Source organism: Rutilus rutilus (assembly GCF_951802725.1).
Source record: "Rutilus rutilus genome assembly, chromosome: 4".
Taxonomy (NCBI): domain Eukaryota; kingdom Metazoa; phylum Chordata; class Actinopteri; order Cypriniformes; family Leuciscidae; genus Rutilus; species Rutilus rutilus.
In genome coordinates, this window is record NC_140212.1 from 20,429,034 (window position 1) to 20,448,111 (window position 19,078).

At 37.5% G+C, this 19,078-nt stretch overlaps 1 protein-coding gene across 2 annotated transcripts in view; it reads left to right on the forward strand.

The window, feature by feature from the left end:
• The window catches only part of celsr1a (cadherin EGF LAG seven-pass G-type receptor 1a), a gene marked incomplete at its 3' end in the record, with an annotated part of 95,077 nt that overhangs the window by 48,825 nt on the left and 27,174 nt on the right, over positions 1-19,078 (forward strand). For both annotated transcript variants that reach the window (XM_084407604.1, XM_084407605.1), the window contains exon 6: positions 18,912-19,069. In XM_084407604.1, coding sequence (XP_084263730.1) covers positions 18,912-19,069 — 158 coding nt within the window. The remainder of the gene's footprint in view (positions 1-18,911; positions 19,070-19,078) is intronic.

Sequence of the window (19,078 nt, forward strand, 5' to 3'; positions counted from 1 at the left end):
GTCCTTGGTTGTTTCATTAATCCGGTTTTGTAGGTCATCATAGAGACATCTCTGTTAAATGTCAATGCTCTGGGGCAGGTTTTACTAGCGTCTGCTGCTACTTTAAAAGGGGTTTCAACATCTGTGGGGTTTAAGGGCTTCATCATACGTTCTAATCGCCGCTTTCTCTCCCGTGGTCTACGCAGGACAGCCTGCACCTGCTGGACTCCAGTGGGGTGCTGAGCGTCCACCTCTATACCGCCTGGCTGGAGCTCACTCATAAGGAGGTACTGTATACAGTGACCTAGCGTAGCTCTGCGGTGGCGGTTCCTCCTATCCCTCCGACCTCAGGGTCCGCATTTACAAAGCGTCTCAGAGTCCCCTAGGGCTGTTTCTGGATCAGTAGTGTACTCGGATATATAGAGACAAAAGGGCAGCTTTGGCAATCAAATCCTAAACCAACTCCTGTAGTTTGAGAAGCTTTGTGAATACAGACCCAGAGCTTCTTTTCTCTCTAACAGCTTGTATCTGTGTCCAAAAGAGATTCATTAGTAGGGATGGGAATTACAAGGAACTTTACGAGTGAATTCTGTTTCCACTTAGCAATTTACGAGTGAACTCTGTTTCCACTTAGCAATTAAAAAAGTACATTAGTTCTATTAGAAATAGCCATTGTTTATAAACCATTTTTATAGACATCAGCTTTAACAGTTGTATTAAACAAAAAAAAAGTCTTTATAAACATTTATTAGCTATATTATTATTATTTTTGCCGTGTCATTTAATGCAACAAAAATGTCCTCTGTTAGTAAATTAAACTCACAAGTTTTAAGAACACATAACACAGTAACAGCTATCGGTTAATTTCAAGTTGGACATGACGAGAGTAATGAATACCATGAATAAGTCAACCGCTTCGACCTATTTGATAAGGGAGTGATTCAAATGGCTCAATGAGTCCAAAAAAGTCTTTTTTGGCTGATGTGAATTTAACTAAGTGCTGTGGTGCTGCTGAATGCACTGTTGAGTATTCATGGAGTTTTGTCGGCGTTAGAGAAATGACGACTTTCAAGAACCGTTTGTCAGGAAAATCGATTCCAGTATATTCCCAGTATACTCATGGCTACTGCATACAGACAAAATGGCCAACGATATCGACACACCCACGTTCAGTTAATCAAATTGCATCAAAACATTTGTTGGTAGTTTGTTAGGGTAAACAAGATCCTCTTTTTGCAGGCTGATTAGGGTTTGAAGGGGTCCAATGGAATGAATCATATTGTTTTAACAAGTTGTTGCAGAAAGAATGGTCTCCGATGGGAATATATCTTTAAGCTGGTATATCTTGATCAAAGTGTATTGGCTATTTGATAAATCCTCAGTTACATTTGTAGTAAAATGTTAACCAGCTTCCAGTTGTTGGTTGGGTCAACATGAGGAAATGTTCTTTTCTGTATTCTATGAATTTGTAATGTAAGAGAAATACAGGACTTTGAATGTAGTGATAAAATGGAGGCTTGTTCAGAGCACCAGTTCAACCCAAACGCGCTTGACGTATTATGCAGATACCTTCTATTTTTGTCACTGTACGTCAGTTAAGGTTAATTTCTGTTGGAGTGTTGGAAACCCAGTGTGTCTCCACCACATGAAAAAGGTGTTGGGATCACCCAAATGCTTTAAAGCGGGAAATGAGACAGGAGAGAGGATGAGACGCACAGAGCGTGCGAGTACGTCACGTCCTGTAGAGGAAGGAAGAATGACATCATGGATCTTCGTGCAGCTATACAGCTGCTTTTTAAAATCTCTGCGTAAGGAGGGTATATATTTGGAAGACTGAATAGTGTGTGTTTTTAAAGTTGATGTTGAGAATGAATCTGAGGTTTTGTGCTAACCAAACCAACCAAAAGGCCAACATTTTTCCAAAGCTTAGTTGTGTAGCATTTCCTATAAGTGAGGTTCTACCTCAATAGTGAATTTTGCATAGGTATCAATAGGTATCAAACTCCAAAGCTTACCTATACATACAATTCATTGTTAATCTGAAATTAACATTCGTGGCAGTAAAACACCAACAACATGATTCCTTGCACAATACTATGTTATGACCTCACAACACTTGCATAGTGCATGATTTGCAAACTAACGCATATTGATGATACATAGTAAACTTGATCGGTAGCTCACCTGGTACAGTATTGCACTTGCGATGCGGAGAATCCTGAATCATGATAAAAGAGCTCAAATACTTGTGTGAACATACTAAATTTGCATGTTTGCTTCAGAAAATGCTTTTTTTAATCTTACGTTTAACACTAACGGTTAGGTTTAGGGTAGGGTTTCGTGGAGCAATTACACATTTTAGTGCCACTCACTAGACATTTCATTTCTGAACTGCTGTGATATGTACATTGTGAAATACACAACTTTTCATTTTGAAAGTGTTGCGTAGTGTTCAAGAAACAAGGTAGAGTCATTTTCAGAAATGGTATGTTTCTCCTAATAAGCCTGGGTTTGAAGTTCGTGTCCCATCTCCAAGGATTCAAGGTTGGATTGGTTAGCCCCTTCGGCAAAATAAAAACAAATCTTTCTTTATTGACAGCATTCAAATTATCTTTGTATTCTGCCAAAATAAAATGTTTAGCAAGCAAAATACAAGGGCAATCAGCCAATTAGTTGTCAGGATGTAATTATCCTATGGCTCCAGGCAACTATCTTTTCTACTACTTCTACTATTACTACTTCATTGGTCACCATGATTTTGCCAAGTAAGACCTGTTCCTGGGTCAACATATTTATCAATATTTAACACACACACACACACACACACACACATATATATATTACACATATAATATTTGTGTCCGAAAATGTACTTCTAACCCTATCCCTACTTATAACTTATCCCATCAGAGGGAAAATGAAAGGCGAATAACACTGGTGTTGTAGAGTGTAAGGCTAAACTTGACATAAACTGTAAACTTCTACCTCATTTCTGATTGATTGATTTGAATGTTCCAGGATCAACAAAAATGCTGATTCAGGAACATGTTGTACTTGGTGAAAAATCAAGTTCACCTACTTCATGTGCCAACCAAATAACTGACATTGAGAATAATGGGAATGCTTAAAGATTTACCCAAGGTATTTTTGACCTTTCAAAATGATGTGTAGAACATCCAAAAAACATCTAAAAACAAGTTTATCTCATCTCTTGAGCTTGTATTTCCTTAAGGGCCCAGACTGATTAGCTATAGACCTGTATCAGATCTTACCTACAGAGAAACTTAGTATGTAACATTTACAGAACATACTGTTCATCCAATCACTCAGTATAAGTTGTAGTACAAAAGCTGTCTCAGTTGTCCACGTAAAGCTGTTTTTTGTTGTTTTACTTTAAGTTACTAGTGAGATAATTGGCCTTGTGTATGAGGAGATTAGTGGTGATTTAGTGTCGAGATGATAAAAATTCATGTCAAGGGATTTGATCAAGAATGACTGCTGATGGCTTCGGTTTATAGATCTTCTTCCGCCTGCTATTCAGCTGTCATTCACTTTCGAAAGCTCTCGCCAGAGGAATGCACTCGAGCTGAATGTACGATCAGGCCTGTTTTACTAAAGAACAAACCATCATGACCTACTCATTCATTATACTGTGGCGTAGTTCAGATTCTGTGAAGTTGTTGGCGCTTTTAGAGTACCAATGAATGACTGTACCCATGAGAGTCCATATAGGCAAAGTTTCAGGAGTTTTTTTCTTTCTTCAGTTTAAAAATAATACTCTTTTTCTGTGTCAGCTTTCAAAAGTACTGGACACTTATCCATCTTTTTTTGCATTCTGCTAATGTCCCATTTCATTTGAAAAGTGTAAGATTTAAATTTTAACTCAAGTCCTAACACTGTTTTTGTGCTTCATATTGATTAACAGCCATGTCATTGAAGCCAAAACTTATAATTTCTGATCTTCCAACATCACCAAAATTAAGAGTTATTATAGTTATCTAAAACTAAAACCATAAAAACATTGTTTCTTAATCAAGTAAATGTCAACTGAAAATAAAAGAAAGTATAAAAAGTAAACTTATTTTAGTTCAGCTAGAATGAATTGAGTTTAACTTGATGTACTAAAATAACTACAACTGAAATAACAATCAATAAAGCTGTATAAACATATTTCTAAATAATAATAAAAAAATAACAAAAACAGCAAACATTCTAAATTTTAAATCGAAATGGAAAATACAAAAATAAACTATAAAAAGTATGTAAACTATAACTATAAAAATATGTCAGTGATTCCTAAAATAATACTGCACCAAACATAATGATGAAGAATTTCAAATGTATTCCAAACACTCCCCCCATCTGCCATTGGTCAGAAAGACAGAGAGTCCCGCCCCAAAATCAGACTACCAATAGTTATTTATTTTTTTGGTAACAGTTTACTTAAAGCCATTGTTTACAATGCATTATAAAAGTATTTTAATGCATTAATTATGCCTTATAATGCACCTAAAAATGCTTCGGATGATCTCATGAATAATTGTAACCACAGTTATATAATACATTATTACATGCATTACATAATTATAATATAATGGGCCCTATTTTAACGATCTGAAACGCAAGTATCAAGCGCGAAACGCAAGGAACTTTGTGGGCGGGTCTTGGGCGCTGTTGCTATTATACCGGCGGGATAAATTACTCTTGCGCCCGACGCAAATCTAAAATGGGTTGGTCTGAAGTAGCTTCATTATTCATAGGTGTGGTTTGGGCGTAACGTGAAATAAACCAATCAGAGCGACATCTCACATTCCCTTTAAGAGCAGGTGTGCTTGTTCCATGGCGGATTGCTATTATAACGGTGGATTTGCCAGGTGCGCGCCAGGAGCGGTTCACAGCCGAGGAGACCGACGTTCTCGTCAGGGCCGTAAAACACAGAGAAGTGACATTGGGGATGGAGAAACACACCCAAATTAGCTTCGGTTAAACAGGAGTATAATAATTTGGGTTAATGTGTAAGCTAGATGTATGCTTTTATAATAAACTGTCTATCTATCTATCTTTTTATCTATCTTTTATCTATCTATCTATCTATCTATCTATCTATCTATCTATCTATCTATCTATCTATCTATCTATCTATCGTAATAATGTATGATTTGCAAAAATGAAAACTGCTGCTTCTGTGTAGATGAGAGAATCAAAGTGTATGCGCGTTGTGCACACACTACATTGATTATGGCCAAGCATGCGCCCTTAAAATAGCATATGAATAACATGCGCAACGCAACGCGCCACTGACTTTAAACTAGGTTTTTTCGGTCAGTGGCGGAATTGTTTTCTAAACCTGCAAAATAGCATGAGGGAACGTTTGCGCCAGAACACGCCTCCTCTTTGCGCTGAACTGCCCCGGGGAGCGCAAGTGTATTTCCTAGTTTACCGACGTGCGTCTGTGGAGGGAAAAGTCCACCTTACGCGGGTGCAAAATAGGAATGATACATGCGTCGGTGTACAAAGTTAATTGTGCTGGGTGCAAGATAGAGCCCAATAAGTATAATGTCTTAAAACACATTAAAACTTTGGTTACAGTTACAGAGAAATAATGCGTTATAATGGACATTTTGAATACCTTTATAATGCATTTTACATAAAGGCTTTAAGTAAAGTTTACCTTTTCTCTCTCTCTCTCTCTCTCTCTCTCTCTCTCTCTCTCTCTCTCTCTCTCTCTCTCTCTCTCTCTCTCTTTTCAGTTATAATACTCTGCACATTTAAAGTCATTTATTATAAAGTAGTAGATAGGCTTGGCCAAATTATTTTACATCAGTGCAGTTTCTACCCATTCCTTTGTGCCTTAACTTTTTTAAGATTTTTATCTTGGCATTCAGAATACATCACGGCTTTGTTGAGTTTCATATCACGGGTTTGGTCTACTCAGACTGCCATAAAGAGTTTTATTACATGACATGAATGTCTTCAGTAACCTGTTCGACGAGGAGAAGTGGACAGCACCTGAAATAAGAGACTGCTTTGTACCTGCACACTTTTTCCTTCTTAAAAGCGAGTTTGGTGGATTACGCACATAGCAGGGGGACAAAAGCGCACGTCATCTCACATCCAGCATTGATAAATGAGATGTGTTATTGAGACACATGGGTTTAAAAGTGGTCCCCATGTCCCGTAGGCCAGCCGACAACACCGTGCTATGTGTATGTCCTGAGGGTGTGTGAACCTGGGCCAGTTCCCTTGAATTATTCACAGCTCTAGGTTTACACAGCCGGAGGGCGGGTGAGGTAGTGCTGTTTGATAGCGAAGGAGATCAGTGTGACAAAGACACGACACTCACACACAGATGGGTTCTGCCATGACACCTGCGCCAGACACAAAAAAAGGGAGTTTGGATGTGTGTGTGTGTGTGTGTGTGTGTGTGTGTGTGTGTGTGTGAGGTGATAATAATGAGTGCATTTCCTTGGTATAGCAAAAATGAAAGCATCTTTCCTGCTAGACTTCCTGTAATGTAAAAATGTCCCTCATGGCCTTCATTGTCTCAGCATTACATATAGATTTTAAAGCACATAAAAAAAGCGTGAGTCATTATTGAACTGATTCTTTGAAATGATCAGTGCCATCTGATTTTTTTTTCACTGAAAGTAAATCTTTACATATATCTTTATATCACATTCATATATTTTATAAATTTGATAAACTAAATAATTAGTGCTGGGCAATTTTTGTATATATAAATACACATTCATGTATATATTTAAGAAAACTGCTGTTTATATATAAAATATTTATATGTGTATATATAATATAAATTATATATATACAGTATATAATATTTTTTAAGTAAATACATGTGTGTATTTTTATATACAAAATAATTATACACAGTACACACACATACAGTATAGTATGCAAACACAAACTTTTATTTTGGATGCGATTAATCCTGATTAATCGTTGCCCAGCACTATATATAATGTATTTATTATTTAAACAGAGACACTCTTAAAATCTTAAGATTCATAAAGCTTCCTGTGACACAAAGAATGGGTGCGAAAGTATGACGGTATTTAGGAGAGTTAAAACAACAATAACATTGCAATAGTCACACTTGTTGGTTCATTTTACATACATTGGACATATTAAATATACAGTCCAGTCTTTCGAACTTCAACAGCTCAACATACTCACATTCACAGCTCTGAGAAAGTTGTCATACATGAATATATTTCGTGAGTAATGTGAAAGGTGTAAGATGACTCTATCATCATTTTTTTCATGTTGTTTTTGTATTTTGTGTGTAACCCAATCCGTTGATTGACATTTCGCTCTAATCCCTCATAAAGCAGTTGTGTTTGCCGCTTAACTGACAGGACAGTGGCAGCAGAGACGGATTTATCTGAAAGCCAAGCAGTTTTACCTGAACCGCACAACCGTTACTGTCAAACCCAAGCTCAGTTTGGCCCTCTGGGGAAAACACAAGCCATTTAGAGCCGTTTACAGCCGTGTTGTCCTGTACTGACTTGTGTAAGCAGTCGAAACACTGAGATGTTCTGAAGGTAGACTCAGGGCACGTTCCCATATCTGTGATTAATTCTTACACTTGTGCTTGTAGTACACTGGATGGGCTGAACGCTACATGCCCAGAACAGATCATTTGAGAATGTGAAACTCTAGAATCCTGCTCAGAGCGGAAAGCATTGATGTACCCTAAAGACTGTGATTTTGATCCCGGTAAATGAGCTATCAAATGTACAATGTGCCCAAACTGTGCAAAACATCTCTAGAGCAAGTTTCTCTTAAAGTTGTGCCAGGCTCACATACTACACTTAATTATGTTTTTTATTAATATTGCTGATTGTTAGGAATCGGAGCAAACGTTCATTAACCTCATTCTGAAACGTATTGTTGTTGAGAAGTGTTATTTGAACAATAAAGCAGGTGATAAGTCCCATAGTATTATATGTAAGGAGGAGGGACCTAAGCCTATATCTATATACAAGAATATCATAGAGACTTGGACTTTTTTTTTGTTGGGCCAATAAACAGCAACCTCTCTGCTAGAAATCTTATAATGGGCCGTGGTTGGATCTTCCATCAGGACAACGGTCCAAAACAAACATCAAAATCAACACAAAAATGGGTAACTGGGCACAAAATGAAGCTTCTGCCATGACCGTCACAGTTCCCTGACCTGATGAGTGGAGTGAACTGAAGAGAAGAAGCATCAACATGAACTTGTGAATCTGAAGGATCTGGAGAGATTCTGTATGGAGGAATGGTCTCTGATCTCTTGTCAGTTATTCTCCAAACTCATCAGGCATTATAGAAGAAGACTCAGATCTGTTATCTTGGCAAAAGGAGATTGCAAAAAGTATTTAATAACTGGGTGCCAACAATTATGGCCAGCGTGTTTTGGAGAAAAACATTTATTTTATAATGTGATTTCCCCCCACTTTCAATTCTTTTACTTCAATGAAAGGTTCGATTTTTACGAATTTTTTGAATGAAAGATCAAAAGGATAAACAATGCAGATTTATTTTTTACAGCCATTTTTTATCATATTTACCAGGGGTGCCATTAATTCTGACCACCACTATATATATATATATATATATATATATAACATGGACCAGAACAAGCAGAACATGAATAACAGAACAAATATGGATGACAAGATAGGGAAAGCAAAGCAAAACAAAAATGGCTGTTTCCTGAAAAGATGTGCTATATGTTAATGAGCCATTTATGATGTCATAAACAACTTCTGAATGTAATTCTTGTGATGTAGTTTCAGTATGGTCTGGATGGACTGGAGAGAAAGTGTTGTGTTGTGAATATTAGAGTATGTCGACCTAGGACATCAAACTCACTCGTTTCCAGCGAGCTCATTTTCCAAGATGTGACTCTTTTTAAAGCAATTCTTCCTCATACTCCCCCCTATAGTCTGTTAGGGTGAAATAAAGGTTTGAGCATGCCTCTCTCTCTGACCTCATCCTCTGTCAAGAGCTGTTGGGATCAAGTGTGTTGCCATGGCTCCAGCAAACCCTCCGTCCCCTAGAGATCCGTGTGTAGAGGTGACGGGAGTTTTCAACACTCCTGAGAGAAAACCGAAGCTGGAGGCCTCTTTTAAAGGAATAGTTCATGCAAAAATTCAAAATATATACATTCACTTAAGGCCCGTTCACACCAAGCACGATAACTATAAAGATAACGATAAAGATAACTATGCGTCCACACCAACGACAATTAACTTCTCTGCAATGTCAACTGCCATTTTAAATGCGCGAGACCTTTCAATTACTATGGATTCTGATTGGCTGTCAGTGTTTTATCGTTGGACAGCTGGAAAAAAATCGTTCTGAAAGTGATCCCAACGATACCGTTCCTCATATCTTTATCGTTATAGTTGTGGTGTGAACTCTGTTATTCTTTAATATGGAGAACGATTTTTAGAATTATATCTTTATCGTTATCTTTATAGTTATCGTGCTTGGTGTGAACGGGCCTTTACCCTTGTTGTGTTCTTTCTCCATGCAGTTACGATGGGTGCAAAAGCACCATAAATGAAATCTATAGTGCAACTTTATAACTGCATTCCAAATCTTTTAAGGCTAAACAAAGTAAAAGTTTTAACCAGAAGTTTAAAGAAGTCATGCACACCAAAGCACCCGTGAAAAACAAAACAAAAAAAAAACAACCTTTTCAAAATTCGCAGCGTATAGTATGTGTACAGTGCAACAGCAAAGAGTTTGTTTACATTTTAGAAAAGTCAAGTTGCGATACCGAACAGAACCACATGTTTGCGCATCAATATAATGTAATCCCATGCAATCAGCCTGTGTTTTTGTTGTTGTTGTTGTTTTACAGTGTTGTTTAGCTCTGTTTGAATTAATTTTCCTTTTACTGGATCATTGGACTGAAAACTTCCCCGGAGTAAAGTGGCTTAAAAAGATCTGATCGCAAACAGAAAAGCGGAATCGGTTAAAGGGTTTGATTAGACATTACCAGGCTTACAGATGCTTGCACCATTGTAGATGCTCTCGACTTCTAAGATCATCTAACTGTGTGACGTGAATTACATTAATGACGCAATTTCACGTGCTTCAGTAATTTATTTGCGTTCAATTATTTTTACGCGTTAAGGATTTTGAACTAATCACGTGCATTAACGAGTTAAAGGTAGGGTAGGTAATCCTGTTCAGAAACACTTTTTTTTATACTGGGTGAAATGGTCCTTCCATCCTGATAGTAGTCAATACATTATGTGTTTAGAAAAAGGAATGAAAAAAATCAGACCTCTGTAGCAGCTGCAGGACAGTAAAAACTCTGACCAATCACTGCCATTCGGTGCGAATGTAAAGAACCAATCAGATGCCTTCATGTCTCGTGCCCGAGCCCCACTGCGCGCGCTGCCCTGCGTGCACTCATCACATGTCACCGTTCCCGGAAATATTCAGCTCAAAGCACCTGCATATGCAGTCAGCGAAGGCAAACAAGGCAAAAACTACTTCCTCGGACCCTGCCCGCACTCTTGAACGACCTCCTCTGCTTCGCCCTCAACCCCGGACCTGTCCTCGAACCGACGATGCGGTACTTGTCTCCGGACTCGGAGTGTACGTTAGTCTTCATTAGAGTCAACAATGTTTTCATCATGGAAACTCTTACATGCAAAACACCGTATATGTTATGAATCTTACACGAAATTCACCTTCATCACAGTGTAACTGATGGTAATGGAAAAACGTGTATCAATGCAACCTGTTTTTAGTTTTGCCTTATAAATATAGCTCGTTACCGAATGAAACTTTACCATTATCGATATGCTAGCTTGATAGTGAGTACTAAAAGAAATCTTATTTGTTTATATTCATAGTGATAAAATTAGGTATTTTATTACATGTGATTCTGACATGATGTCACTGTATGTACTGCGCTCCTTCCTCTCCACTCGTCTCAGGTAATAAATGCGTCTTGTTCCAGCTGAGCCTGAGCGTTTGGCGTCGCGCGTTCATGTGTTTTGGGGGCGTGGCTTTGGAAGGAGCTCAGAAGGGAGGGAGTGGAGTGAATGGAAATAATGAGCTGTGTTTATTGCAGATTAAAAGGTCTACAGTCACTCGATTTTTATATTTTCTTTTTCAGAGTACTTACATTTTAATTATGTATTGGTATATAAAGACAGTTTAAACAAATTTGGAATGTTTTTTTTTTAGAAAAATTATTACCTACCCTACCTTTAACCTAGCCTGGCTGCGCCCTCCTACGCACTTCCGCTCAATTTCATTTTCCTTCAGTACTACGTCTGGGACTGCTGTATATTCTTAGGTTTCCAGAAATCAATTTTTTGTAGGACCAATCAGCGAACAGAGGGAGTGGCTGAGAACGATGACGTTGATGTGATCACACACATGACTGGCGTCGGCCAATAGTGTGACGTACAACACAGACGCGCTGCTCTATCAAACTGCTCTATCTATCGAGAGAAGGAAATGAATAGTGGAATAAAGTCGTTATTTTTGTTTGTTTTTGCGCACAAAAAGTATTCTCGTCGCTTTATAAACTTTATAAAAGACAGACATCTTATTCTAAACATAATCCTCTGATCATTCGGACTTGTTGTTTCCGGCCGGTTTCGGCGCATGACATTACGTTACGACCACATGTTAGCGATTGGCTATGGCAGATCCTGAGTGACTCTGGGCAGATCCAATAGTTTTGAACTTTAACAGAGAACCCGCCTACAAGGAAGTAAACGTTTCTCAATGGAGAGAGGCCAGACTCTCTGTACAAATGAAATGTACGAGAGTCTGGTAGAACCAGGCTACCTTTAACCTTGATAGCAGTAGAAAAAAAATATATATATATATATTCAATGTTTCGAACAATGCACTGTACATCACAGCCTCATATTCATTCAAATCAAATAAAAATGGCGCCTAATAAAATTGATTAAATACTTAAATATTGAATAAATATGTGATTACATAAGGAAAATGTATGATTTGATGACTGTTCAAATACAGTATTTGAACTCTCGCGAAGAGCTTGTTCCGATCAGAATTGTTGTGGCACCAATTCAGACCTGTAAGAAACCCTCATTTCTCCAACATCTGGGCTGATGTACCAACTTTCTCATGAAACCAGATCCCGCATCCGCTGTGCTGAATAGAATCACCTGCATTAATCCGTCTCACTGCCATATCACATAGGGGAGAGGTTTGGGTGAACAGCAATGAAAAAATCACAAAAAAAAATAAAAAAATTCACAAACAGTGTTTTAATGTGCAGATGGATGTTGAGGAAGCTGCCTGAGGTGGAAACCTCACACAAGTAGACACCTGCCTGTGTCAGAAGCCAGGGGACACATGGTATGCAGCCAGACGCTGAGATCCAGTACGATTGAGATACTGAGAGTTAATAGCGAAACACTGGTAGCTAATATTTTTGTTAAACAGTTGATAGTAATCTGTGGACCTCCAGTGTTCATAAAAACAGTGTGGCTGCCCAAACAGTAATCTCATCTGCGCCTGAGGTGCATGTTCTGAACCCCGCTTGTTTTCTGTTCTGCCAGTACCGTGTGGCACGTAGCCAAAACCACCAGAGATCTGGAACTGCCCCCAACAAACCCTCTGCTGGTGCGGTGACTGCCTCACCAGAGCGATTTATAGAGCTCTGCTGTTTTCACAGAGAAAGAACAGAGGAAAAGTCGATTAGCAAGTTCAAAGCGGGATTAGCGATATTTAGGCTAATAGGTTTTAGTCATCAAAAGTTGTACGTCAGCCGTTTGAATTCCACGGTTTTGTTGGAAAGTTTTCAAGTTTCTTTTTTTGTTGTATATTGGACATTTTCATGTACTTTTCATACATTTCAGAAAGTCTGTGTTTGATAATTGTTGTTAGCAGGTGTGGGAAATAGCTAAACTTAGGGGGATTCGGGGGAATGGCGACTTGTCTCAACACAGAAGTCTTTGTTTAGGTCTGTCGGTCATTTTACACGACGCAATAGAGCAAACGAGGCTAATCTGACTCGAATTGCACCCGGACACACGAGGGTTTAACACTCATACAAACCCTTAGGAAAGAAACAGATGTAAGATCTATCTCAACTCTTTATCTGAGATAGCAATTCGTTTTAAGGAGAGCAAATGGAGATTTTGCTGAAGTCTCTTGCTTCTCAGACTTTTCTCTTTAGAAATAAAAGGGGCCGTTTACACTACATCGGTTTCAATTAAAAACGGAAAACTCTTTATGCGTTTTGGAAATTCATTTACACAACAACAGCGGTTTGAGGGCCTGAAAACGCAAACTTTTATAAACAGGTTTTAAAGGAGAACTCGGTAACTCTAGCGAACTCTACTCACTTCTTCGCTGATTTTCCCTTTTGTTGTCGCATGTTTTCCCCACGAGCTCCCCCTACAGCTGTGGGAGGGTGTATATTTCACAACACGGTCGTAAAAAACTCACTTGCGGCGGCCTCCTCCCCCTCTCTACCGCTGCTCATGTGCGTTTGTTTTGATCGGAGCAAGCCAACTGTATCGTGTGGAGCTATGTCTACCGAGGTGGGTAATCTGGTAATACATCACGCATGCGTGTTTGTTTATGTCGAATTGCCGTAAAGCAATTTGTGTTTCGCGCTCGTTCTCATTCTCGTTCTCGCTTCTCACGAGACTTCCAATTTCTATCTTTCCGGGACGGTAGTCCCCAAGTTGCAAGGTTGCTTTTCCGCCTGGGAACGCTGGGGGGAGCGGGGAAAGTCACCAATATCACCAGAACAGGTTGTTTAACCATCCAAATGATTTCTAGACAGTTTTATTACGTTAAAAAAGTGACCAAGTTCTCCTTTAAAGTGCAAGTTTTTGATGTAACTCGTCAAACGTAGTGTGACATAGTGTTGAGTGGTGACGTAGTGTTTTATTGCAAAGTGACATCGCCAACTACTGGCTTGGCATGAATAACACAGCGTTTTTAGTCTTTTTTGTGGATCTTTGTGAACGGGGATCATTTTGACAACGTTGTCGTCTGTATGCGAAAAGCGCGAAGGAAAAACTTTTATGTTTTTAGTGTATCGTTGTCGTGTAAACGTACCCTTAAACTGTGCTCAGATGTGTCAAGATGTAAAAGTCTACAATCAAAAGACTTAAAATGACATTAAATGACACAAACTGAGACCTCCGTAAAGTCTCCTGAGCTTTAAGCATATGAGCAACACATTTTTTTTCTGAAATACTAAGCTAGTCAGCGTAAATCACAATTTGTCACCTATTTTACCTTCGTAATATGTCACATTTCTGAGATAAAGAAGAAAAAGGGTTGGGATCATTCGGATTGGACTGGATTATAAAAAAATGGGTGTCCAGGGGTGCGTTTCCCCATAACTACCATAGTACGATGCATCGTTGAAGGAATCAACTAGCTAGTCACGACTGTTTCCCGAAACCGCACTGTCGCAAAGTGGTCGTTCAACCACATTGGTTTATGACGTCAAGCACGTGGTGGAGTAATAACTTATTTTAATGAATGTGTTTGAGATCGAATTAACGCTAGATGTTTTGCTATAAATTACGGACATGGCATCTGAGGACTATTTCTCATTATTCTCAGTTATTTCGCGTTATTTCCAGATTCAATCATAGGCTCGTTCTTACATAGTAGAGCACGTTCGCACATGCGCAATCTTCAAAAACGGTGCTTTAAACCTCTTGACAAACTAAAAGACGTAAATGACATTTGTATGTATTCTAAATAAAAGACACTGGTTGTACTGAATGTCAGCTTGCTTATTTTTCTCAAGATAAGGATTTATTAAGTCTACATCTCATGTAAACTAGAAACTATGCTTCTAACCACAGGTCGAGAGCTGTCGTTCAAACTACACAACTTTGCGAATGTTCGTTAGAACGATGGTTTCGGGAGACACTGACTCGTTGAACTATGCTGATAACGACGGAACTTGCGACCATAGTTGGCGAACGATGCTTTTGGGAAACGCACCCCTGAATAGAGCCAGACTGAAAGACAGAGTTTGCCAAAACAAGGTCTAAGGGTTAGCATTATCCAATAGCCTGCATGACCTCGATGATGTCAGCAGAAAAGGAAAGTCGTTTCAGTGGCAGCTGAAGTCTAATACATTTTGATGAAACATTACAAACACTTATTTTTGGAATAATGCCCCAATTAATCATTCACAATAAACCCAGGATTGTGTATTTAGAAAGAAAATAGTTGTAAAGTCATGGTCAAGGTCACTCTGCTAATATAACAATACATTCAGTCTCATTCAACAAATCATGAACCGTGTCTTATCACTGGTGCCTGTGATTTTTCGGATGGCAGCTTTCTAAAAAACAGTGGTTTCCTGCAGCGTTTGGAAAGGTGGAGTGTTGTTATTCTACTCCACTGATTAAGAGGTCAGATAAATGAGTTGGTAAAATCAAACAGCATGAAGCTCAACTCCTAAATCAAAGGCAACAGGGAGAACATACTTGAACTGGTCTGTTGTTTACCGTGTTGTGCTGTACGGTACAAGGCACACAGTTATTGTGCTCCATGTCAGGTGGTATACGTTTTTTTTTTATACAAGCCTCCTCACTCAATGAGTCTCATTTGTGAAAGCCATGTGAAAGCCACAGTTTATATAAGAATGGTTGCAACTTGCATGAAAATATACATATAAATCTACATGTTAAATCCTAATGGAATTCTTAATTATGTTTATTAATTTTGTTAAATGCAAACCTTACATATTTAGATGTAAAAATACAATTCAAAAACACATGCCATATAAGTATAAAGTGAGTGTATTCAAGTGGTTTAGATCATGAGCCAGATATGTGTTGAAAGCACCCAGCATGACCAGAGATATCCATCTGAATAATAACTCACACCCTCATATCCTGCTGGAAACAGGCCAGATGAATGCACCAAAATACACCTAAACAGTGTGTTTCCTTTGGTTTGGGCTTTGAGTTGAAAGACAGACTCCTTTTTTAAAGATCTTTGAAGCTGCTTTTGTCTACTGGTCCCCTCATGGGGTTTGTGTCCTTTAAGAATTCCCATTCTGTTCACACTTCATTTCCATGAGAAACTGATGAAATGTGCACATGGCTAGACGGGTAAGCAGACAGATAGGGAAAACTAGGAAATAAACTTAAATTTATAATTTGAGGTGTTTTCAACTGTGGGCACTTTTGGATTTTGTGTTTTTAGAATATCCATTAAAAAACTCCATTAAAACATACTTTTCACGCTGTCTTTGTTAACAGTTTATTTAATTTATCTGCTAATAATTCCAACATTGTATGTACTGTAAGTGCATTTGATATAATAAGCATGATTATGAAGGCATATGAATAATAAAAAAAGATGTGCATGGATAAATCATTTATAATAAACACTGCAACATTCTGTAAAAAAATAAGAATTGTCAATTTTGATTTTTAATGATGACTGAACATTCTTTGTTAGAAAAAATTAATAAAACAATGAAATTACTTTTTTTTTTTTCTTGCTAATTTCCTAGCTAGAATTATATGGATCCTAAATACAAACAATATTTAATATAATAACCAATATAATAATATTTAACAAGATAATATATTCCTTCTTTTTACATAATTTGACAACATTGATTTGGAAATGTAATTCTGAAAAAAAAAAAAAATTCATCCATTCAATGCAACTTTGAAAATAAAATGTATGTAAATTATTTCCACACATTACATATTTTAATGGTTTGTGTTTATTTCTCTGATTGTATGTATTTTCATAGTTTAGAATTTTGAGTTTTTGAGTTAATTGAGAAGTTTGAGTCTGGGACAAGGGTAACACATTGAAACATTGAAATAAATGGCATTTTACCTTCATGTAGTAAAATAAAAAGTTGTAATTAACGCCTGAGATTTTACAGTGTCAGTAGTTATTCATACAAAGTTCTGTAATAAGACTCTAGATGGCGCAGGCTGATAAGTCATTAACTCAATTACATCATCTCTATAGCACACAGCTGATTGGTTCCTGCTGTATCATGAGCCAATGAGCTCACTCCTTAACCTTCAAATACTTGGTCAGAATTTGCAGTTTCAGAAACCCTCCTCCTTCCCCAGCTCCACCTATATAGATCTGCTAAGGGTCATTCATGTACGCTATATTGTACAGCAGCATCATTCTTACTTGCTCACAGCAGTGTATCGTATATGTATTGACAGTAGCAAGTCCCGTACTTGCTCTGCAGCAGCGATAACAGCAGCGTAAGAGATCTATTCCACCAAGACCAAACATATCAACATTGTCATATACATTACCATGCCAAACCCTCTGAGAGTTATCATGACAGATATAGCAACAGGAAGGCAATAGACTCAAATTGAGCCATGTTTAGACGGCACCTAATGGAAAGTGTGAGTGTTTTTGCAGTAGGAAAGAGACATTTCTCTAGGAGTGGCAGTGATAGTTTAGATAAAACTGCTGTGCAGTGGAAAGTGTGCCATGCTGGGAGTGACCGCTTACACACAACACAGCCTTTTCTTTCCGACTGTCACTTTCTTGCTGTGCTTTACACCATCAGACAGGTGGCCCACATACAGTATGATCTAGGTGCTTTGAGCCAACACATGCCATGTAGATATATCTCCTGTAAACAGCTTTGATCCGTGAGCGCATACATTCATGCATGTGCGCACAGGATTCTGTGAACATCCAGAATCATATTAACATCAGGAACATGCTTAAAAAACAGACTTCTGAAATTAGATTTAGCTCATATATTTCAGGCTATAAACACAAAACTATATCTTGAATGGGTCCAAGATTTTATTCAACTGCTATGTACCCTTGTGAAAAAAGAACTACACTTCAGCAAGAGCACTTATTTTTGAAATAATATACTTTAAGTGTGACCTGAATGCAGTGTTCTTGGACACTTAAATGCAAAATTAAACTGTTTTATGTACTCAATTATATGTACTCAATTTTAGAGTGCTTTTTTTTTATCCACTAAAGCAAGATTTAAGTGCATTTTTATACGCAATTTCATAATTGCATTTATTGTCTTTGAAATTATGGCTAACTTAAATATACCTTAATGTTATTTCTATTGAAACTTCTATGCCGTGTATTAAAATATATTTGTAACTGCACATTTGTAATGATGAAATTATAATTTTGTACATTTAAAATATATTTACTTAATATCGTAATATTGAATAACGCAGTTAAAATTAAAATCAAGTGCTTTAAATGTTCTTTTGTATGTTAGTCAACACATAAAAATAAGTGTTGTTCTTTAAAGCATGACAAAAGATAATTAAAAGTAATTATTTTAAATGTACCTTAAAGTAAAACTTATTTGTAAATTACACTTTGTACTTAAGTGTGTTAACAACTTAAGTATTCATTACTTCAATGAGCTCATTGTTTCTGCATTAAATTATTACATTGTTTAAATTAATACCTTTTTCGCTGACTGTGATTTTGTATATGCACATTTCTGAAATACATAACTTAGACAGTTACCTCTGATAACAGATCACTCTAAATTGTAATGTAGACTGTAATAATGCTTTGAAATTATGTGTATTGTGAAAATCACTATACAAATAAATGTGAAATGAATTGAACTGAATTGTTAAGAAATATGTGTTAAAGTGTACTCTTAAGTACATAAATACATTTTAGTGGCCTTTTATTTGTTTTTAAAAAACAAATATGTAATTTTGTAAATTTGAAGAACACATTAAATGAAATTAAGCACACTTTTTTCACAAGGGTAGTAAAACGTATATAACAAAATGTTGCTAGTTTTGCAAGTACAAACAACACTCTCGTTGTCTTTAAAAACTGTAAAAATCTAGTTTCAGATTGTGCTTATGAATCTGTGCTCATCATGTTTATGATTATTCCTTTAACTTTTTTTCAATTTCGTCTCTTTTCAGCCTAAGATAAGTCATTTGGGGTTGCCTCAAGGGCCGTCGGGTGAGAAGGTGGCAGTAGTCGCTGTGGACGACTGTGACATCGCCATGGCCGTGCGTTTCGGCAGTCAGATTGCCAACTACTCCTGCGCTGCCCAGGGCACTCAGACCGGACAGAAGAAGTGAGTTTA